We start from the raw sequence: 23,141 nt of genomic DNA, 5'->3' as shown, positions 1-23,141 counted from the left end.
TAATAGAAAATAGTAGTGTAGCGTTTTCTGAATGTATAGTGAGAATTATATTACCCTATATATCGGACTTAAATCATCCCATAATGCAACTTAGTAATGAGTGTACATTTAATGGTCACTAACCAAGATTTATCTACCATCATGCATTGTGACAGGGGGAAAAAGGTACATTCAGACTGCTACCAAATGAGAGGAAGCTGACCTTAGTAATATCTGAAATAGTTTTTTGACTTTGCCTTCTGACACACTATATAGTCCTCTACATACAGTAGAATTCCCTGTGTAGTGAGTAGTGGACAGTAAATGTGTTAATGATTTCAGGCACAGTGAAACAGTCCACAGCATATGTAATACTTTTGCTAAATGCAGCCACGATGCAGTGCTTCACCTTTGATAGATGTAAAAATTGCAGTTATGTGGCAATGCAGTCATTCATTAGGTGTTTTTGTGGCATTTTCATTGTATTACTAATTTTTCATTTTGTCTTGTTTTTAATGAGTAAAGCTGTATAAAGGCCCATCTATTGACACGTGTCAAAAGCTAGCTGGGGCTTTAAATGTTGTGGTATTTGGTTTTGGTCGATGTTATATCTCTGTATATTTCCCGATAAAAAATCATTAATGTACATTTAAAAATATATATTAGTATTAAGTGTTTATTATGTAGGGAACATTGAATGAGTAACAACGGAGTGATTTTGAACATAGCCAAAGACTCTCTAACCCTTCACTCAATTTCCTCCTAAATACTCTCTTCACACACAGTCAGTCCAACAACACAATGAAAAGCTTCATTTAATTTCATTTTTAGAACTGTATTCCTTATAGTACAGTTATCTGATCTGGCTATGTATTTAATTTACCATCTCCTGAGAGGCACTGGCGGAGATGTTCAATAATACTGTAGTGTAAGTGCCTATCAAATAGTCACTCTATGGAAGGCCTCACATCACTTTCCCTCATCTCTGGGGTAGTTTAAAGTCTGTCAGTCTGCCTCATCATACCTCCCCTGCCTTAGGTACATGAACTTTACCTGCGTCTGGTTCCTCTTCTTTCTTTCTCACTCCCTCCTTAAACTATGCCTCCTTCCTGCCTGTCCACCATGTTTCCCCGTCCCAGACAGGAGCATTTATCGGTGATGGGGCCCGGGACTCCCCTCTGCCCTCTTCATCTATCTCTGACTGAATCTGGCAGGTTTGTTAGGAGAGAGGGACACTGTGGCTACGGAAAGGTGTGAGGATACAATACATCGATTTATGAGTGTCTCTGTGTAAGAGAGGAAGAGAGAGACCTAGAGAGACACTGGGAGTGCTGCTGTGGATGTTACAAACTTAGTGACTGGGAGAGGTGGGAGCAAGAAGATGAATAGGATAAGATCTTGTGTGTTATATGGCCTTACTTAAAGCAGCTATAATCAGTAATCTTATATTAACGATGACATGACTACTTGAATGAGAAAAAAGTTGCATGTAATGATGAACCCACAGAGAATTATCACCCGACTCAGCCGGATGGAGCTTTATAGCGTCTTTCAGCTCATTGTTTTGGTTTTATGGCCAGGCACTTTTACTGTTCTGGTTCGCTCTCAATGCTCTCATAGTGCCGTTTTTAGCAGCAACAGGCAGCTATTTTTAGCAAAAAAGCTAAAAACACACTACACTACCTGCCCAGCACCAAACAGCAGACAGAAAGTTAGCGACTAGCTGGCGAACATGTTGGAGCATTTAGCTGCTAAAACACCAGATATTTTTCTCAGGAGTTTGTGGAGACCAAAAACAGAGCGACAGTAAAAGGAGATTGAATATTGGACTTACATTACCGACTTTAAATGAATGCTAGTGCTGTATTGTATCTGCTGGATGTGTAAATAGGTAACTGTTTGCCATATCAGCCTACAATGTCCATGTTTGCTTATTGTTTTTCTTTCATCAGGTTTAATTTTCTGACAAAATATCTTAAGAATGTAATGTTTCTCAGAAGATCAGTCTTATGTAAATCTTGAATGTCACAGCTTCACTCAATGCACCAACAAGTAAGAGTTTCCAAAGCAGTACCTGCTCATAACTTACAGTAACTGAACTTGATAAATTCAACCAAATGTTCCCCCATGACTGATCCATTTCTGATCCATCCGATCCATCCGTTTCAAGTCTCTGCAAGTTGATTCTCATACGTTTATTGCCGTGAATGGCTGGATGGAAAGAAATCAATCTAAAAAACGAATGATAGTGTAGAAATGCAAAACCAAAGGTGTGGTCCTTGAGCCAATTAGCAAGGAGAGTAAATGCCGAAAATCCCGGAAGAAAAAATCATATAGATCATATAAAAATTGACAATTCTGTATTATTGGTTTAACCATATCATGTTAAGGTCTACATAGGATCCATGGAAAAGTGGCCAGGTGCTGGAGCTCATGCAGAGGCTTTCCAAATCAGACCCACGCAGCCACTGCCTCTTTGTTAATGGTATCCTATTGACTATTCATCCTCTCACCATGGCCAGTTAGTAATAAGGACAACTTCATGGCCTTCTTTCAAATAAGGTCGCTGCCTCCTCATCTCTTTCTCTCTCTCTCCTTGCACTGTTTCCATCTCCTATCTGCCTCACTAATTTAGTCTCCTGTCTTTTTCTCTCCAGCTGCTTTTCTTCCCCTTTCCTCCAAAAAATGTTTCCACTGTTCTACAGACTCAATGCCCACAGGAGTTTCCTGTTTTAGCGCTTTACCCTTCACATCATAGTGCATGCAACTTCCTGAACTCCATTTAACCTCAGCCTTTAAAGGCTAAATAGCTCCATTACATACTACCTTTACGCTGGGGTCTCTGACAGGTGTTCAGGGCTGCTTGGGTCTTCATTCTCCAAGGGCTGTCTGTTCAACTGCCTGACTATCTCGTTCTAGCATATTCCGGCTGTGATTCTCAGGTTTTTTTTCATTGCACGAGTCTGCACGGACCTGCCAGTTCTCCTGTAGATCAATGCACACATGGATGCACACGCCAAAACTCACACAGACAAGCAGGTGTACGCACGCAAACACTGCAACACATGGCTCAAACACTGTCAAATGCCTAATCTGCTCTTGCATCCACAGGGAGCAGGCATGATGTAGGGTTTTTGTTGTTGTCGTCATTTTTTGTTGTGGTCCATTTTCATGGGCGGCTGAAAGACAGTGAAAGTGTCTACAGAGAGCAGAGCTCAACAAGGCATCCAGATGCAGCTTATCCCCATTCACTACTCAGCGGTCGTGGATCCACAATGTGACTGTGCAGTTAGTACAACATCCAGTTATGTTACAGACAGAGAGGAGAATGATTAGATGATTAACACTAACACAAAGCAAAAATCCCAGCATCTGCTGGTTCAAGCTTCTCAAATGTAAGGCTTTGCTGCGTTTATGTTTTTTATCATTGTAAATTGAATATGCTTTGGTTTTGGACAGTTGATTGGACAAAACAAGACATTTGACAACTCGTTTATGAAGAAATTGCTTTTCACAATTTTTTTGACATTTCAGAGACTGAACAATCAATTGAAAAAATAGTGGATGGATGAATAAATAATAAAAATAGCTAGTTGCAGCCCTATCCATGAGACAAAGGAGATTTGTCATCCAGTAGAGATATTGCTGTACAGTGTCTACAAATGTACTCTGTTAATATCTCTGGTGGAATTAGGCCATTGTGGGCAGTGTTGCAAATCAGTGAGCAGGTCTGCTTTATGGCAATGTTGAATTTATTTATGTTCTATGAATGTGATGAAGTGCTTTGATTGTAAGATATTTAATACACTTGGTTAGCTAAAAAAAGACCACCCCAACTTGTTATTTTCACTGTTTAACAATTTAACAATATCAATAGTCAGATGGGTGACAAATTAAAGGAAAAATCAGCATAAAAAGTGGGAACAGATTCAGTTCTCCTTGGCATAGATTCTCCAAGATCTCAACACCGTTCCTCCAACAGATATTCCCTCGTGTGTGTGAGAACACTGTCTAACACGTCGCTCCAAAATCTCCCATACAGTAGAGTTCAGTTGGATTGAAATCTGGTGACTGTGAAGGCCACAGCATATGATTCCCTCACTATGTTTTGCGTTACCTCACAATATTTTGCACTCTCTCACAATACTTTTCTTCTTCCATTCCTTTAGAGCCAAATGTCTATTTGGAATGGAAGGGTGTGGAGATTCTCAAGTTAATGCCTCTGCATTGTTTATGGACACCTCACCTTATATGATGTTCATTGCAAAAAAGTTTCAGATAGAACATTATCAAACTTCTGGGTAGGAGCTGTATGTAAGAACCATCAATTATTGCTCCACACTTATATAAAACAACATTTATTTATTCATATCACCCATCCAACCAAGTACAGTAAACTATAAAATGACTGAATGAGTCAGAGCTTGTAGTCATGGACTGACAGATATGTATCACTATCTTAAAGTGTCAGTTTTAAAATTTACAGTCGTTCATTCTAGAAGTCTCAACTACATCAATTAATATTTGGTTAGGTCGACCAGCAGCTACTCTCAGACTCTAGATGGACGAGTATTTCTCTTTGGCCTCCGTGGGGACCTCTGTGCATCATGGAGGAGAGAAATGAATAGCTCTCCAGTGGCTACTACTAACAGGTGGCCTTGACTGACTCACTGTCCCTTAAGGCTGACCATGACAAATGAGTCACGACTCTGGTGTGAATTACAGCTCCGCTACTGAAAATACGAAGTAAAAACTTAATTAGGCTGGGCTTGATGTGAGGTGCAGTTGGTTCTTCTGAAGCCCAAATCTAGCTACAGTATATCCTGATACTGTAAGAGTGCTTGTATCTATCTTCTCTATGTTTTCATGTAGCGTGATGTGTTCTTGTGTTTTTTGTGTGTTCTCCTTGATGACAGCTAAAGAACAATTCGAAAACAAAAGAATACAAGCACGGGAGATGGAAATTTACTTGTGAATCAAGGTTGCATCACATGGGAACTGGGCCAGTGAGAACAAATAGGAAGCCACAAAATTCACTGTGAGAATATGGGCTGCACCTTAAGATTATTTTCATTACCAATTAAACTGCTGTTTATTTTGAATTAAAAACAGATTGTTTTGTCTATAAAATGTCATAAAATAGTAATAAATGCCCATCACAATTTCCAAGGTGATGTTTTCATATGTCTGTTTTGTCCACTCAACAGTCCAGAACTCAGTTTCCAGTGATATAAAACAGAAAAGCAGCAAATCCTGACATTCAAGAAGCTGGAACCAGTGATTTTTTTTACATTTCTGCTCGAAAACAATGAATCAATTAACAAACTAGTTGCCAAGTAATTTTCTGTCAATCGTCTAATCGATTAATTGACTAATTGTTTCAGCTCTAGTGAGAATACATTTCATTTGCTTTACAACCTATCAGTGCTATAGGCTACACATTATGGAGCCACTTCCTGGAAAAAGGAAATATTAAAATCAGTAGTTGTCCTACAATACCCAAAGATTTGATTACTATGCTTCCTTTAATGAGAAATATGTTCTTTCCAAGGCGACACAGGAAGAAAATGTCGTCGAAACAGATGCAAATATTATTGTAACTTGACTTTACTCTATTTGAAAGATAATTTTAAATACAAAATCTCCCATTAAACACTTGCCATGCTAATAAAACAATTATTGCCAATTACTTTGCATTCCTTGGTTTACTTTAATCAAATGTGTTGAGGTGTATTTTTAGAAATACTGATAACTTGGCCAAATATAGACAGCATGATGTCATACTGAGATATTTACAGACTTGAACTGTAATAGAAGAATTCTTGTCTGGTGTTTGATTCTCACTTCTTCCCACTTTATTAGACTGAAAAAATTTCTCACTTCTCAGTCACTGTTGCTCTCACTGTTGTTTTATCCACTTAACACATATGATCCACAGCTGAATGCAACAAGCTCACACCCTATCTCTAGACTCTAGAGGATGTTGAAAATCATTCATAAAAACAGATAGATAGATAGATAGATCGATAGATAGATAGATTATTATATTATTTATTCTCTGTGGTTTTGACATGCTTCAGTTCAGGTAGTCCAGGACTGATGACATAGTGTGGTAATGACACCATACCATAATGACCGAATGCCTGTCCGTTTTGCCCACAAAAAAGGTTTGACAATTTGGGAAATATGCTTATTTCCTTTCTTGCTGAAAGTTAGATGAAAAGATTGATACCACTCTCATATTTGTACGGTTAAAATGAAGTTAGAGCCAGCTAGTGGCTAACTTAGCTTAGCATATAGACTGGAAACAGGGGGAAACGGCTAGCCTGCCTTGGAACCAGCTGCTAGGCAACATGATACTTCAGGTAAATAAAGGAAATAGTCTGGCACATAACCTCAGTCAAACTGTGATGTGTTGTTTTTACTTCACTTAGGTTTTTGTTTGTATTAAACAAATGAGCTATAACATGTTAATTAGTGAGCTTTAGAGGTGCTGGACAGAGCCAGGCTAGCTGTTTCTCCTCGCTTCCAGTCTTTATGCTAAGCTAAGCTAACTATCTTCTGGTGGTAGCTTCATATTTAGCGGACAGACATGAGAGTGGTGTCAATCTTCTCAGTGCTCTCTGGAATACCAGTGACACTAATAATGTGTACATTATTACATCTGTATTTTAAACAAAGCCTTATTAAATGGGGAGCACATTATATAAGACCCGCTGACTCAGAATTTGCCATATTTACTCATCAAGGCCTGAGCATAAGGGCGGTATTATGTACAAGACATTGCTCCGGTTTGGGGTGAGTCATCGTCACGGCTCGATATCAGATTTCTCAGGGTCTGATTTATCTTCTTGTTCATTAGGGGGGCTCCACTTATACCTGCAATCCTCAGAGATTCTTCTGATGTCAGATTTGACAGGATTATCCAGGTATCAGTGAGACCAGCGGAGGAGGATGAGACCTAAAAAAACACTGATCAGTGGGCACTGGTGGTAAGAGACGCTGTCCTATAACCGAACAAATTGGGTCCGACTGTTTACAGAGTTAAGCCGCCATGTGAGTGAAGATCCATCATGTTGAAGTCGCATTCAAATTCCTGTGAGCTCTAGGGACACTGTTCTTTCATTTACCCTGTCCTCTGACTTCACAAGAGGGAGTGCACATGAAAAGCGGGGTTTTTACCAAAAGAGTAGTTGGTCATTTGCACATGCAGTAGTGCTGAAACGATTAGTTGATTAATTAAGTTGATAAGAAAAAGTCTATTTACAATAACTTTGATTATTTATTTCTTCATTTTGTTATTTAGCAAGCAAAAATGCCAAACATTTGCTAGTTCTCTTTTATGACATTTTATAGACTTAAATATTAATTGTTTGATCAAGAAAACCTTAAACAGGTTAACTGATGATGAAAAAAATCGTTAGTTACAGCCATATCTGCACCGTATTTGTGTATGTATACCGAATTAGTACTGATATTTCCATTCCACTCTCTCCTGATATGTGCTGGATGTAACTCTTTCCAAACTTGATGCCTAAATCTTCCTCACCAGTGTTTCTCTAGCTGTGTACATCTTTCTATAGGACAGAGGAATTACTTTATGGAATGAAGCCACAGGGACAGCCCTGCTTGGACACGGTCCCTGTCCGCAAAGCTTCAAGGTGTCCTCTCCACACCATTACCTTGGTCGACACTCTGCAATGACTAAGTGGAAGTTTGAGTGAAAGTGACATTTTATTAGCAAGAGAATTTAAAGGGTCCTTGTCTGAACAAACTGACTAAACAGGTTTTTATACTGCTGCTCCTTTTACAGGACTTATGTACATAAATAACTTTGAAATATAGTTGTAAATCAGCAGCTTAAAGAGCATGTTTCCACAAGACAAACTCTCAGAATAAAAAATGATAGCAACAATAAGAGAAAACATTATCAGAGTCAAAGCTAAACACTTTGAAATGTTGTTAAAAAGTAGAACTGGATTGCTGGACATTTGGATTGAGAACTTGTCCTTCTCTGAGGCTCCTGCTGATTACTGCACCTTCGTTCACAGCATTGCCCTGATTCTCTGTGATGGTCAACTGTAACTGTCTCTATTGACTCTTCTCCCCAGTGTTGAGTGGGTGAATACAGTGTCAGCCTCTGCAGCTGCATGGGCCACAGTGTTGGGGGAAAAAGGCAGTCTCCGCCAAAGTAATCCTTTGGCAAAGACTGGTGTCCCAGACGCTAACGCAGTGATGATCCACACAGAGAGGGGGTGGGCGATGTTGTGTACTTTGGGTCACCAGACACTGACATTGTCCTTGCAGTGACAACTGTGTTGTCTGTTTACTGTGTGCCTTTCATTTGTACAGTATATTCACATCTTAGACAGTAATGCATTTGTGCATATCCCAGCGTAAGAGGCTGATACTGAATGTTCCCTAATAGCTTTAGCTCTCATCACTAACATGGCTGAGCTGCCAAGCTGCTGTGTTTATTCAGGTGTGTCAAAGACCCAGTGTGACATTATCACATCCACCTATGTGTGAATTAAATCGTCCATAGGAGGGCTGAATTCAGCAAGGGTCTATTAAAAATGTACTATGGGCAGTTGATGAGTGCAGACAGGTGTGATTTCGGAGATGTGAAAAACTCGGGACTCATTAGTGAACAGTTGAAAGGTGAATGACGCTGTTTTTTTCTGAATCATTCAGTCAAGCATTCTTCATGTGCGTAAAACTCACCATGTGTGGGAGTAAGCAATGACTCGTTCCAAGCCCACACAATATGACCATAAATAGCGTCACTTACATAAAAATCAAACCATGCATTTGTGCTGAAGGTATAACGGTAATTCAAGAGCAAGAAGTGTTTACAGCAAACACACAACAAGAGCCAAATGAAGTCTATTTACAGGAGTTCATCAGAGAGGAGCAGAACAGGACTGCTCCCTGGTGTTCTCCTCTTATTAATGAAAGATCAATTCATTATTCCATATGCAGAGGGATGACTAACAGACCACAGAGAGATAAACAAGGGCTCCATGTTGCAAAGCACACCTGCAGGATCCATGAATTGGTGAGCCCATCTCTTTCTGAGTGCATGGCTGTGCTGAATTGGGGGTATTTCCACCTATAGCCTACTTGGACAGCCAGGTCATTGACGGAAGAGGGTGGGGGGTGACAGAGCTGTCAATATGCAGGGTCAGAGCTAGGCTTGATACAAAAAGATGTGCATGTGCCTTTTTAGAATGCAACACACCAGAAACCCAACGGGGGAAAAAAACATGTGTCTCCTGAATAATGGGGCTATAATGGTGGCTTAGATAAGACAACAAATGCGTTCAGCCTGGCATCATGGACCACACATGCATGCGAATTTTGTGATGATAAATCGCACTGAATAGGTTGGCATCATGCAGAAGGCAATAGATAGGCCTACTGTAAATATCGCACGCGTTAATATCATATTAAACGGCCTGCACGCTGATTCCTGAATACTACTTGCACCCCTAACAGCCCAATGGGCTACAGGCGTCTTTATAACGCGCAAATCCGAAGGGGCATGCAGCCATTCATAGACGCTGATATGGCACATTAATTTTCAATTTGCAGCGATTACGGTGGTACAGTCTGTATTTTACGCCCAAGGTTGGAAGCATATGCGCTAATTATCCCTTGGCGTTCTGATAGCCCACTGGGCAAGCAAGGATGCCCTTTGAAACCGCTGTATCTCCAAAGAAGCGGCAACAACAACAAAAAACCCCACTTGATTATATAGCAAATAAATATCCAGACAAAGACGCTTCTATCTTACCTGTGTCGTGAGCCAAATCGATGCCCGGTTCGGTGAGTATGTTTGGGTCACTTTGAGATCTGCCTCGTTGCAGACAGCCGTCTAGTCCATCCGATGTAGCCATGGGGAGACAGCACAGGAATCCTGAATCAAATATTGAAAACCCAACCAGAGGCAGGCAAGGTCAGGAGGAAAGCAGCGAGCGAGTGCAGATTTAATTCGCTCTGACAACAGCCGCTTTGAGCATCTACCGTGGAGCCATGGTTGAGCAGAAATTCCGTGTGTGTGTGTGTGTGTGTGTGTCTGGGCTGTGCGCGGGATGATGTGTGGATGTGGGAGGGGTGATATGCCCCCGATGATGCCCGTCCCTGTCCAGCAATAAGACCAAATATTCAACACACCAACTAGCATCCTGCACACAGTGATAAATTGTTGAAGCTCATAGCCTACTGAATACCCATATTTAATGTATTTCATGGTTTTTGGGAAGACATCAGTATCCTTTTATGCTCCCACTTGCATCGTTTATTTTGGGTCTATAAGCTTTATTATTGGTTTAAGCAGCCCAGGCAATGCTGTGAAATGCCAGATTAAGTCGAGCAAGCATTTTAATAGGCTAGTAATCGAGAATGTATATGACATTGCCTGTAATTGGTTAATTAGTTAGAATGCACCAATGGACACATTGGTCTATAGGGTACTGATGATGTACATTTGCTGTACTCTTAGAGATACAGCCTACAGAAATAAAGGTGTTTTTATCAGGGATATTTTTGCGTTTAAAATTCTCCTCCAGGTCTGTACAAAGCACAGCATATTTAAGAAAAATGCACAAATCATTTAATTTTTTTCATTTCGTGTTTAAAGTAATATTAAGTTATTACGTCAAAAAGGCGGAAGGCATATTGTTAAAAGCACAATGTATATGAAAACGCCCAAATTCCAAGCAATGCATGAAAAGCATCATTAAACCATATATTCTAAAATATATTAAAACACCATTCTTTTTAAAAATAATTGCTTAGAATAAAGCAGATCATTCTTCCATGTTAGCATTTACGCGTAAAATATCTTAAAAATGTAATCGTTTCGCTTAAAACAAAGCAGGTTCGTATCTGTGCCACAGAATCCATATGGTAGCAGCCCATTGGCTGATTCCACGTATGACGCGTCAATGCGGAAGCGATCCACCGCCGTTGGGGAAAAATGGCAGCTCACAGGTGTAGCTACTCGACTGTGCTGCTTATTCTTTGTAGTCTGTCCGTGTTTATTGTCGCAGACAGTCAAGAAACGACACTAACTGGTGATCACCATGCCACTGCGGTCGACAATCCACAAACAGCCCCCGAAACTGTGGAACAAACGGCCGAGCAGCCTGCGGTGGAGGAGAGGCGTTGGGAATCAACTGTGGTTGAAGGGGCGACTCCGGATGATGTTGCAACCGACAAACAGGACACTTCTGCCCCTGAAACCGTGGTCCCCTCATCAGCACCACAGCCTAAAGACGATTTTCAGGAGGAATTGGTCATCAGACCGCTGCACTCAGGAGATATTTATGCCAGCTTCCAGTTCCGCACCCTGTGGGAAACTGATTTCATGAGAGGAAACAAAGGTAATAACTGTTAGCAGTGATTAAACATGCCATTATTTTTAACTCAGAAATCTCGAAGACGTGTTCATTTTTCGTATGGTGATAGAATGCATCTGGAAAGTCATACCATCCATTTAATTGATGGCGATTATGTCAGTGCGTATGGAAGTTGTGAAAAAGTCATAAAATGTCTAAATTTATCTACATTTATGGTCGTCAATGCGTAGAATTGAAGTGTTTTACGTTCAATATCCAGGTTTCTCAGTGGCTTCTTGATGCATCTGATGAGAAGATGCAGCAAGTTTTTTTCTTTTATTTTCTTTTTTCAGTAATGCATTTGGCTTTATTGTCTCTTCTTACTGACGGTCTTACAATCTTCTTTACAACAGGGAGTATCTGTTCCTGTATAAATTAGTCCCACAGTTTTTGATGATTGTATTAAATTAATATTATACGTTTAACAAAAGTAACAGTGACGAGACAGAAGTACTGTTCATTCATTCAGGCTTTTTGTTTTACCACATCTGTAGCCTCACACTAGTCTTGCACCAGTAAACTGTGAAAGAATATTAAACAGGCTTGATACACATCCCATAAATTCCATAAATACCTAGCTTTTCTATTGTCTAACAATGAATTATAATTATTTGGCTTACCCTAACCCTAAACTGTGTAACGTTATATCATGTTTCTCAGTGTCCCACTACCGGCTATTTCCCAAGTCTTTGGGCCAGGTCATCTCCAAGTTCTCAGTGCGAGAGCTGCACATCTCCTTCACGCAGGGCTACTGGAGGACCATGCAGTGGGGGCAGCCCTTCCTGCCGTCCCCTCCTGGGGCTGAACTCTGGGTCTGGTTCCAGGACTCTGTGACAGAGTGAGTACAGCCCTCTGGTGGCTGCAGAGCATCAGAGGTGAAGTAAATGTTCTGTATTTTGGGATTTATAAGAAAAACATTCATTTTAAGACAAGCCCTATTTTCACTCAGTTATGCCAGATTGATAGCAGAAAGTTTTAACTTTCTGTAACTGGTATCAGTGGTGAACATCAGGGTTTTGTCAAGGGAGCCAAAAAACAAACAAACATGGTTTTTGAAGTAAGGGACTTGGCTTCAATAATAGACATGTTGCAGTGTTCATGAACTAGTTCATCTAGCTCTTTTTAAAAAACATTCATTTCCATGCTTCCCATGCTAGTTTACTGTTTGCATGAAGTGTTTTTCATCAGTTATTGGAATGGGGAAAGATGTGAAATATATTAAAATATCATATAAAGCAAATTAGCATTCTAAACATAAACTGCAGTAACCCAAAGCATGTAGTGAAGATGAAGGTTTATATTTCTAATTAATATTTAACAGGAACAAAGCTGAGATAAAATGACAACTTGAATTTGGGTATTTGAAAACATTCAAGAACCTCTCTGTTTTAATTACAAGGAGATGAAAAAGATTCACACTCCCACAAATAAAATGTCAATACAATTTATATATATATATATATATATATATATATATATATATATATATATATATATATAAAACAATAAAATAAAACAGCAACGGCCAAATACCTCCAACAAGTAAGGCAAGTCCTAAGAAGTCAGCTCAATGGCAAGAACAAGGCCCAGGCAATAAACCGCTACACCCTGCCAGTGATCAGACCCTGCAGGAATAATAAGGTGGCCAAAGGAAGAGATACAGACCAGACGTTAAGACACGAAAGCTCCTCACCATGCCTGGAGGGTTCCATCCCAAATCCAGCACCCTGAGACTGTACGCTAGCCGTAAGGAAGGCTGCCGTGGACTAGTGAGTGTGAGAGCCACTATCCACAAGTACAGCAAAGATAAGGCCCCAACAGATGACGTGCTCAGTGAATGGGGAACAGAGGAAGACGTGCTCGAGGAGGGACCATCATGGGAGGACAAACCCCTACATGGGATGTACCACCGGAACATAACTGAAGTGGCTGATATCAAGAAATCCTACCAATGGCTAGAGCGGGCCGGACTGAATGACAGCACAGAGGCTCATCTCATCATGGCTGCACAGGAGCAGGCCCTGAGCACCAGAGCAATAGAGGTCCAGATCTACCACACCAGACAAGACCCAAGGTGTAGGCTGTGCAAAGAGGCCCCTGAGACAATCCAGCACATAACTGCAGGGTGTAAGATGCTGGCAGGGAAAGCATACATGGAGCGCCATAACCAAGTAGCTGGCATAGTGTACAGGAACATCTGCACGGAGTATGGACTAGAAACCCTGAGGTCAAAGTGGGAAACACCTCCAAAGATGGTAGAGAACGACCGAGCCAAGATCCTGTGGGACTTCCAGATTCAGACTGGTAATGGCGAACCAACCAGACATTGTGGTGGTGGACAAACGGCAGAGGAAAGCCGTTGTGGTTGACGTGGCAATACGAAGTGATGACAACATCAGGAAAAAGGAACATGAGAAACTAGAGAAATACCAAGGGCTCAGAGAAGAGCCAGAGAAGGCTTGGAAGGTGAAGGCGACAGTGGTGCCCGTGGTCATCGGAGCACTCGGGGCAGTGACCCCCAAACTGGAGGAGTGGCTACAGCAGATCCCTGGAAGAACACCAGACATCTCGGTCCAGAAGAGTGCAGTACTATGAACAGCAAAGATACTGCGCAGAACCTTCAAGCTCCCAGGCCTCTGGTAGAGGACCCGAGCTCGAAGGATGCGACCACCCGCGGGGGTTGAAGGACGAAGTTTTTATATATATAATATGTGTGCTTAACTGTCGAGAATGCTTTGTCAGTCAACATTTTCATGCCATTTTTCTGCCCTTTTTAGTGTGGATGGCACGTGGAAGGAACTGACGAATGTTTTGTCTGGGATCTTCTGCGCTTCACTGAACTTCATTGACTCCACCAACACCGTTCAGCCCAGTGCGTCCTTCAAACCGCTGGGTATAGGCAACGGTACAGAGAGGCTTCTTCCATCTCCCTTTGCATTTTGGAAAGCTCTTTAGTGTACTAATAGTGTGATTATTAGACGCCTTAAACTCTTGCAGCATGCAGGTGCTAGAGATTCTGCAGATAATCCATTGCGTTACATATAGACTGATTTTGTTTTTTGTGTTGAACTTTAAGTGACGGACCACCGCTTCCTTCGCTATGCCACCCTCCCACGAGAGATTGTTTGCACTGAGAATTTGACACCCTGGAAGAAACTCTTGCCATGTGGATCCAAGGTGAGTGTCTGTGTGTGTGTCTCTTTATTTGTGTCTTTCTAAAAAGCATAGCAGAACTCAAATTCCATGCATGCTCCTTTGTATGATGCACAGACTGACATCCATGACCTTATGTCTCGCACACCTCAAATGAGGCCGAAATTCTCAAGATCATATTTTCAAACTCACTTTCAGTGTTCAAATGTCATTGTCTACAGCTAACTCGGTTTATTCTTTTGTTTCTTTATGTGGCCATGTTGCACTTTCAGGCTGGTCTCGCTGTCCTGTTGAAGTCCGAGAAACTCTTCCACAGCAGTTTTCATTCCCAGGCAGTGCACATCAGACCCGTGTGTCAGGACTGGCAGTGCAAAACCACATCCTGGGAGCTGAGACAGACGCTGAATGTGGTCTTTGACCTGCACACCTCTTCGCAGGGCAAACGAGGTGCAAAAAAAGCGCATTCTGCCTGCATTCATCCCACATTTAAGTTTAGAGTTTCTGAGGTTTGTCTTGTTTTGTAGTAGAAGAAAACACGTCTCCCTGGCCTTAGTTAACTTAAGCTGTTTGTTCCTTCAGAGTGGTCCCTGTTTAAGATGTTCTCTCGGACCCTGACAGAATCTTGTCCACTGGCCTCCTCCAGTAAAATCTACATCGACATCACAGACAACCCTCAGGTTTGATTCCCACATGATATGCTATCATTCACTCTTTTTTTTTTTACATTTTTTTTTATCAAGATTTATTTTTTGTGGCATTTCTGCTTTATTGGAATTACTTTATTGGAGGGGGGGGGTGACATGCAGCTAAGGGCCGGTCTTGATACAGTATGTGGTATGCGCTCTGCCAGGTGAGCTACCGGGGTGGCCCGCTATCATTCACTCTGAGTGATTAGTTATTTCCCTTAATGCAAACTGCACAGAAAACAAAAGAGGATTTGTTTTACTGAACCGTCAAAGCAGTATCATGGAGGGGATATTTAAAGGTTCCCTGTGGAGTTTTTGACCTCTAGTAGCACTATGGCACTGTTTATTTATGAGCGGTTCCTCGTTTTGTTGATCCCGTGCATAAGCATGAAGTATGCTGCAATGCGCCAAAGGCAGTGAAGAAGAAGAGTGCTAGCAAGTAAACATGGATGTAAGCAATGCAGGATTTAAAATACCTAAAAAAACTGGCTTTGCCAAGGTTATATGAGACAGGAAATGCATTCAAAACATTTGTTAGACCTCGAGGATATACACAATGTGTTTTGGTGAGTAACCTTTTTAAGATTATTTAAAACAGATGCAGCAGATTACAATTTGAATGTTTTCTATAAGGTATAATCTTTTAACGGTATGTATGGAGATGTGCAATAGTTTTGGCTAAGAGAAATGTGATGTCACTTTGCAGGGGGAGCAGTTTGAGGTGAGCCCGGTCACTCCCCTGCTGAGCCAGGCAGTGGTGCTTGGGGACAGACGAACCTTCTCTGTCTACGATCTGACCCAACAAATCACCTTTGGCACCGTCCGCTCCCTTAACCTGCTGATCCGCTGGAAATCCAGTGAGGGTGAGTGAGAACAGCAGAGCAAGACACACAGCTTTGTGTAAGAGGCTCAACATACAGTAGTCTTAATTATTCAATGCAACAAGAAAGACCATAAAGGAAATAACAAAAATGCGCCATGTCTCTCTTGGATACATCTTGTAACTACTGTTCTTCTATTCTCAGCGTTTGCCTTGTAATCTTAGTTTTTAATGCCCCTTGACATTATTCAATAATCTTTCAGGTTTTTGGCCAATTCATCTGCAGTCTGTTCCTTTGCAAACTGCTCTCTCATGCAGCATCTGACATCACCTTCAGATTGCAACATCACACATGTTACACTGTTGTCATGACACAAGCCAAAAAAAGCAAATAAGAAAACACTATTTGTGTCCGAGATCTTTGTGTTTTGTACCAAAGCGACACTTTTCCTATTTATTCCTTAACATCAATTAACGACATAGATTACATAATCCTCTGTTAATATGTCGAACATTAGGGTGAAACTTTAAACGTTAAATGACAGATGTTTTTAACAAAGTCAAGAAGAGAAACAGACTGCAGTCCTGATTTACAAATGAAGTACAGTCATACATCATATTCTCCAACTCCACTGCTACAAATTTCTTGTCTCTGCTGGCAAATTTCCCACATGGCTGACCATTAAACCTCTTTTGTCTCATACTCCCTGCCTGCAGGTGACATGCTGCGTCCTCTGCTCCACGCTGAGCGTTATGTGGCTGGTTACGGGCTGCAGACAGGAGAGATTCACACGCTGATGTACAACTACCACCCCTACAGGTCTTTCCCTGTGCTGCTGCTGGACTCTGTGCCTTGGTATCTTCGTCTATACATCCACACCCTCACTGTCACCAGCAAGGGAAAGGACAACAAGCCCAGTGAGTCACTGTGCACACAAAATTGCAATCAGGGTCTGAAATTAACAACTGCATGTGCCAAATTCTGGAACAATTTGTCTATGATTGATAAATGAATAAAAGCCACTCACAACTGGTTGCTTTTTGAGATGATAGAAGTCAGATCAGCCAAAGTCTGTGTAAATTATTGTATAACTGGTCAGTAATTTTACTTAAGTTAACCAGTGCTTGGTTATGTGACCAAAAAGTTACAGACAGACACTACCTGTACTGTACATGCACAGCAGAATTATATGAACAAAAGAACTCTCACTTCCCCCCAAATCTTGTTAAAATTATCATCAGGAGAAATGTCTTTTCAAATGTCTCACACCAAGTTAGTTTGCATTGCAGTGACCGTAGAGAACAGAAGCATGGCTGTTCCTGCCTAAGATTGTAAAATTTTAACTGCAACAAAAGGGTCAACAATTTCATGATAATTAAATCCATGCAATTATTTTAACAGGTGACAAATGCTGCTTTAAAGACAAGAAGAGGCTGATTCCCTGTATACAATAATGTACTACTAATGTACTTCTACTAACAGCTAATATTTTGCTAAAATTCCATACTGCTGTAAGGGTTTTTTGCTTAAAAAAAACGTTTGTACTAGCTACATGAGTTACACATACAGTACGTCCCCAGTTTCCCTACATGAATCATTGTTTCATGTAATTCCATGCAGATGCTTCTTTTCACCAGAAGGGGGAGAACATGAGTCATATTTTCATGAAAGCTGTAGTGGAAGATCTTGGTGATTGGTTTTTGCTCAAACATTATATATACAGTACATTGTATGAAATAATGATTATTATTTATGAAGTATTGTCACACTGTATCAAATGTATATACCACTTACTACAAAATGGCTATGGATAGACAATAAAATAGTGTACCAATATGTTTTTCTTCCTCTGCCAGGTTACATCCACTACCAGCCTTCTAAGGACCGTGTGAGGCCCCACCTGCTGGAGATGCTGGTCCAGCTTCCCCCCAACTCCGTCACCGAGGTCACAGTGCAGTTTGAGAGGGCTCTGCTCAAGTGGACTGAATACACCCCTGATCCCAACCACGGATTCTATGTTGGGTATGTGTCCCTTCAAAAGTTGTAGGTGGTGGTGTGTGATGATTTTGAGGGGTGTAAGAGTGGATGGTTTGAATAACTGTGAAAGGTTTTAGGGGCTTTTGCATTTATTGTTAGGATTTTTCATTTCTTTCTGACTTTCATAATGACTAAAATCGGTTTCTTCAACATTTAGGTCTTCAGTAATCAGCTCTCTTGTACCAAGCATTGTCGCCATGGATACAAACAGCACTCAGGAACGCCCACTTTTCAGCAGCTTGTAAGTATAGAATTGCTTCTTTTCTGAGGAAAAAGCCTGTTGATGCTACTCATTCATATGTCGTTTGAGTTCCTGTAGAGAAACACGTTTGTCTGGAAAGTCGAATGAGCACATTTCCCATCTCCCTGCAGTTTTCCCTGTAAAGAGGAGTCCAGCTACTTTGTGCGCGTCTACACGGAGCCTCTGCTGGTCAACCTGCCAACTCCAGACTTCAGCATGCCTTATAATGTCATCTGCCTGACCTGCACTGTTGTGGCCGTGGGCTACGGCTCCCTCTACAACCTACTGACCCGGAGTTTCCAGATTGAAGAGCCCAGCCCGGGATTGGCCAAGCGGATAGCCAACATCATCCGCAAAATGAGGGGCGTGCCGCCACTCTGAGGCTGGACACAAATGCCAACTGGCTCTACTTTTAGAAAGGAGGTTTTCCTTGAACTAATTCAAGCACTGGTATGAATGTTTTTAAAACAGTCAACTTGAAGGTTTTGTTTTGTTTATGGAAGAAGACAAATAATTTTTTTGAGCCAGTCAGGATAATTTCCTGCTGGCTAAAGAAAAGGAAATGTAAACAATTTGTCTACTTGGATGGAAATTACGAGTTTTGTTGTTGTTTAACAAGTAGAAGGAACCAAAGCTGTCCAGTATGCTGCAGTGGTAACTGCATCGTGTTTTGTTTTCGGTTGTTATATATATATATTTTTTTGTGTGGATGTTTTAAGTCGTAACTCCACTACATCATAATATAGCCACAGTGTCTCTGAAGTATTTTATTACTGTCAGGAAACAGTGGTAAAAAAAATGTTTTTACAAATATGAGACTGGTGGCCTTACACAGCATTATAAAGCATCCGAGCTCAGATAGAAAAAGGACGATAACCGTTGCGCGTTCCTGACCTGTTCATTGCTATCTCCCTGCTAGAAAAGATAAAATATAATGACCTTTAAGTCAGAGTTAGTCTGTCAATATGTCACATTTCCTCAAACCTCAGTTAGGATATCAAATAACTCTAAAGTACTGAGTTTTCCATGTCCAACCATAGTCCTGAAGTATATCCTCTTTATTTAATAGTTCCATTTGTACTGTCTCACATGTTTTGTAATAGTTTTAATATATGAAAAAAAGAACAAATGCTCACAAAAATACTGAAAAGTTACCAAAACCATAATTTTGAAATTGGCAGGTTTGTAGGTTGGACATAAGCATGAGCAATAACATTACTTGTCTGGAACTGGAATTACTTGTTCTGCAACAAAGGAACAGCCCTCTTACCAAACATATATTTTGCACTCGTTGGTTGTTTGATGCATGCTCGAATGTTAAATGTGATTGTCTGCACGTCTCTTCATAATTTATTGCCTTTAGTATGTCTGGTTGTTAACTCATTCTCTCATCAGTTCAGTGCAGTTTCAATGTGTCTATAGCGACTAGAATTATGGAAATGACCTTACCCTATCATGAAATACTACCATACATTTGTTTTATAAACTTTTTACCAAGAACAACAGTATCCTCTGCTAGGCTTGTCTGCCTAGAAGCCCATTCTGTTTCACTTACTGTGAAAAAGTGCGCAGAATGTGACTTTTTGAAGCGGTACTGTGTGTGTGAAAACCTTTTTGCTTTTTCAATAAAATAACAAATATATTTCTGTCAATACATTCAAATTACTATTATTAGTGTGTGAAAGAAGGTTCACCGTTCTGAATGGCACCGGAGCTGGAGCTGTATTACTTCTCACGGAGTGCCCACATTTTTGCGTAAACAAACTTGGCCCCACTTCTGGCAGACTCCGAGAGAACAAACACAGACGTCTCTGTATTTGACCAGTCAGTGATTCTCACCCCTGCACGTTTGGGAACAGCATGGAACAAAAACAAAGGAAAAAGCAGCATTCCACATAAGTGATGTTCAAATATGTTCAGCTGCAAACTACATTATGTTATCTCACCAAGCAAGTAGACGCAGCCAGAGAAAATAGCTCTGCTGGCTCAGCCTGCAGTCTGTTTTTCAAGGATGCATATCTTCATTGATAAGTGGCTTGTCACAACTCTCAATGACATGACCTTTTACTTTATTCAACACATATGTTTGTGATTAGATTACAAGTACATCTTTTAAGTCTCTCAGAATGAAATTTGGCTGGTTGTATGAAAAGCTATTTGAGCTGCAATTTAAGATATGTGAGGTTGTGGTGCAACAGTATGAAACCTTCAGGCAGCAGAAATTCTTGGCCACCCCTTTTAAATAGTCTCATTTTCTGCCAGTAAGCACTTTCCATTCTTGGCATATTTCATCATTTGTTTTTTCAGCCAAGCTCTCACCTAAAAAGTGCATAAAAGAGTCCTGTGAAACTCCAGACCTACAACCAGCAAGGACAACAAGCAACATAACACGTTTCTAGGTTCTGGAAACACGTTTATTGGTTGAAATACAAAGAAACACAAATTGCTCCATACCTACATGCATTAAGTGCATGCAGATTTTTGCATGTACTTAAAGTATAGGCACATAAAATGGCTTCTTAACTATATCAAGGAGAGTAATTTACTCTCTCCCCGAAAGAATCAAACTTTGTGCAAACCAGGACTCAAATGTTGTACTACAGTGTGCTACTATGGAGTTGAAAAGGTAGAAAATGTGCTCATGATTAAATGTCTCATTGCGAATGACATTTTCTGTGAGTGCACATGTGTAGCAGAGCCGCTGGCTGTCCAATCAGCAGGGCTTACTGCAGGCATGGCCGCAGGATGTCTTGCAGCACTTCTGCTCTCCTGGACACTGACCATCATGATAGCAGTACTCAGCACACATGAGGGTTCCCGTAGGCAGAGCACAGCGGCCCGGCTTCACTGAAGCACCAAAGACAAAAACATACTCAGTTACAAAATACTCAAGATTACAGAGAAAATGTCAACACATTAATGTGATCACACAAACACAACTGGAGGAGTATTTGGGGGATTTTACCACTTTGGTTATATCTGACCTGTGTATGGTGCAATGCACTCATGTCCACATCCATTGTAGCAGCACTTCTCATGATCGGGGCAGTCACTGTCATTAAAGCAAAATTCAGCACACAGCCCTGCACCCCAGTGCCTGCGAGGACACAGTCCTGGCTTGGCTGAAGGGAAAAGAGAAATTCATATTCAATGGAAATTTAAAAGACTTTGTTTGGAAAACACGGCCTTTGATTGGAAGGGGCTTTCTGTGAGTGTTTGATTTCCACTTCCACTTCAATCACTGAGAAGATTTAACCAAAGATTTAACAGCTGCCCATTAGAGAAAAAGTTAAACATTGTGGCTCATACTGAAAGCAGGAGGGACACAGACAGCTCCACAGTCAAAGACACAGCATTTGTGATCGGCAGGACAGTCTTCATCACACACACACGCCTTTTTTGATGGGACAACGTTAAGGAGACGTGGGCAGTGGCCTGGTTTTGGAAGACTCACTGAGAAAAAGGGAGTGAAGCAGAAAAGGAGAAAGTTCAGCTGTGGTACCTGGGATAACATTAACAAAGTTGTCTGGTTGCCAAACAACTTGGTTGTGGAATGAAACAGAAAAAACATGCACTTTTTTCAGAAGTAAACAGTAAATTGGCAGATTATACATACATTAAACACATATTACCATCAGAGTCAAAACAAACATATGCCCTACCTGTTAAATGGTCATCCGCATCTGCAGCAAAAACCATGTTAAAGTGCACAAATGCACAGAGTGTTAAAATCAGCGCACAAACCACCGACCAGTGTTTCTCCATGTTCACTTCTTACACACAAGAATGTACTCCAGTTGGGACAAATATACCATAACACAACCTGCAGGTTGAGCAGCCCAGTCAGAGAATGCTGGGTCCTTGTGCCTGTAGAGTTACATTCCAACTCACTTCAGAGGTCTTGAGCTTTTTGATGGGATGATGGGGTGTGACAGCAGACACACTTTTCCCAATGTGTGGTAGATGATGATGATAATGTGATGGATAAATCAGTTGTATCTGTTATTGATCATGTTTCTGCATTTGACCTTAGTGCTGCTATTCATTTTCTTTTAAGATTATAACTTTGTGCTATTTATAATGTTGTTAATGTCTATGTTGCCTTTATTTTCTTGTACTGTGGCTTTAGTTGTTTTATAGTTGTTTTTTTCTGCAAAATATCACTTGAACTCAAACCTTGATTAGAGGCATTTAGTATAAAGTATGTAACAATCAAAGTTTGTTCCCTAAGAGCGTTATGTATTTGACAAAGGAGATTCATTCTATTTTAAAACATTTTTTTCTTCTTTTCAAACAATCCTCCACAGCATGGAGGGTTCTCAGTCTGACCCTGTATTGCCATCTATTGGCATAATCAGGAGTTACATGTAAGCTGTTAAATGGAAGGTGGTTTAGTCGTATTCTCACTGATACAAAACAACGCTGTCAGTTTATTAGCTATGTTCTTACCAAGACAACACAGCCCTTTCAAAAAGACATTATATGCTTATATTCATTATGTAGTCGTGTACAAGTCATGTGTGCCAAACTGAGACAGACCACAAATGACAGGTTTAACTGTGGTGTTTATTTTCACGCTGCTTGTCTAGATATTTTCTTTTTTACTCTCCACCTTGAATATCAAAGACAAGCAACTCGAATGGTTCCTTTAAAGTTTGCATCACGCTTGTCAAGACAAGACACTCACCATTTGGGTAGTCAAGTGCAGTCAAAATATGAGACGATTACACACTTATAAAAAGTAAAAAATAAAGGGAATAGACAGTTTCATAAGCTGTTTACACCTTCCTTATAAATCAGCTTTGAAGGCTTATCGTAGAAA

The 23,141-nt window shown here is 40.7% G+C and overlaps 3 protein-coding genes across 6 annotated transcripts in view; 1 reads left to right on the top strand and 2 right to left on the bottom strand.

Moving 5' to 3' along the window:
* Positions 1–10,076, bottom strand: part of phactr3a (phosphatase and actin regulator 3a) — a 38,057-nt gene extending 27,981 nt beyond the window's left edge. For 2 of the 3 annotated variants that reach the window (XM_044209850.1, XM_044209852.1), the window contains exon 1: positions 9,776–10,074. In XM_044209850.1, the coding sequence (XP_044065785.1) occupies positions 9,776–9,878 (103 nt within the window). In that variant the 5' untranslated portion in view covers positions 9,879–10,074. Of the gene's footprint in view, positions 1–9,775 lie in introns of all 3 variants that reach the window. The other variant, XM_044209851.1, reaches the window with a different exon arrangement.
* A 797-nt stretch (positions 10,077–10,873) lies between these two features.
* On the top strand, positions 10,874–19,961 carry pigt (phosphatidylinositol glycan anchor biosynthesis, class T). The gene is made up of 11 exons (XM_044209847.1): positions 10,874–11,366; positions 12,042–12,219; positions 14,159–14,286; positions 14,458–14,558; positions 14,807–14,981; positions 15,114–15,211; positions 15,927–16,083; positions 16,758–16,958; positions 17,898–18,063; positions 18,236–18,319; positions 18,451–19,961. Exons 1-11 carry the CDS (start codon positions 10,961–10,963, stop codon positions 18,698–18,700), a joined length of 1,944 nt encoding a protein of 647 aa, XP_044065782.1. The 5' UTR covers positions 10,874–10,960; the 3' UTR covers positions 18,701–19,961.
* A 754-nt stretch (positions 19,962–20,715) lies between these two features.
* Positions 20,716–22,802, bottom strand: wfdc2 (WAP four-disulfide core domain 2). Of its 2 annotated transcripts, XM_044209859.1 has the most exons (4): positions 21,982–22,802; positions 21,629–21,772; positions 21,304–21,441; positions 20,716–21,166 (listed from the first exon to the last, which is right to left on the bottom strand). In XM_044209859.1, the coding sequence occupies exons 1-4, from the start codon at positions 22,082–22,084 to the stop codon at positions 21,033–21,035; spliced, it is 519 nt and encodes a 172-aa protein (XP_044065794.1). In that variant the 5' UTR covers positions 22,085–22,802; the 3' UTR covers positions 20,716–21,032. The 2 variants fall into 2 exon arrangements, with proteins under 2 accessions (XP_044065794.1, XP_044065795.1); XM_044209860.1 differs by lacking the exon at positions 21,629–21,772.
* Between the last annotated feature and the right edge of the window lie 339 nt (positions 22,803–23,141).

Source organism: Siniperca chuatsi, linkage group LG10, assembly GCF_020085105.1.
Source record: "Siniperca chuatsi isolate FFG_IHB_CAS linkage group LG10, ASM2008510v1, whole genome shotgun sequence".
In the NCBI taxonomy this organism is placed as follows: domain Eukaryota; kingdom Metazoa; phylum Chordata; class Actinopteri; order Centrarchiformes; family Sinipercidae; genus Siniperca; species Siniperca chuatsi.
Note: the sequence above shows the minus strand (reverse complement) of the source record. Positions and strands in the feature narration are given on the sequence as shown.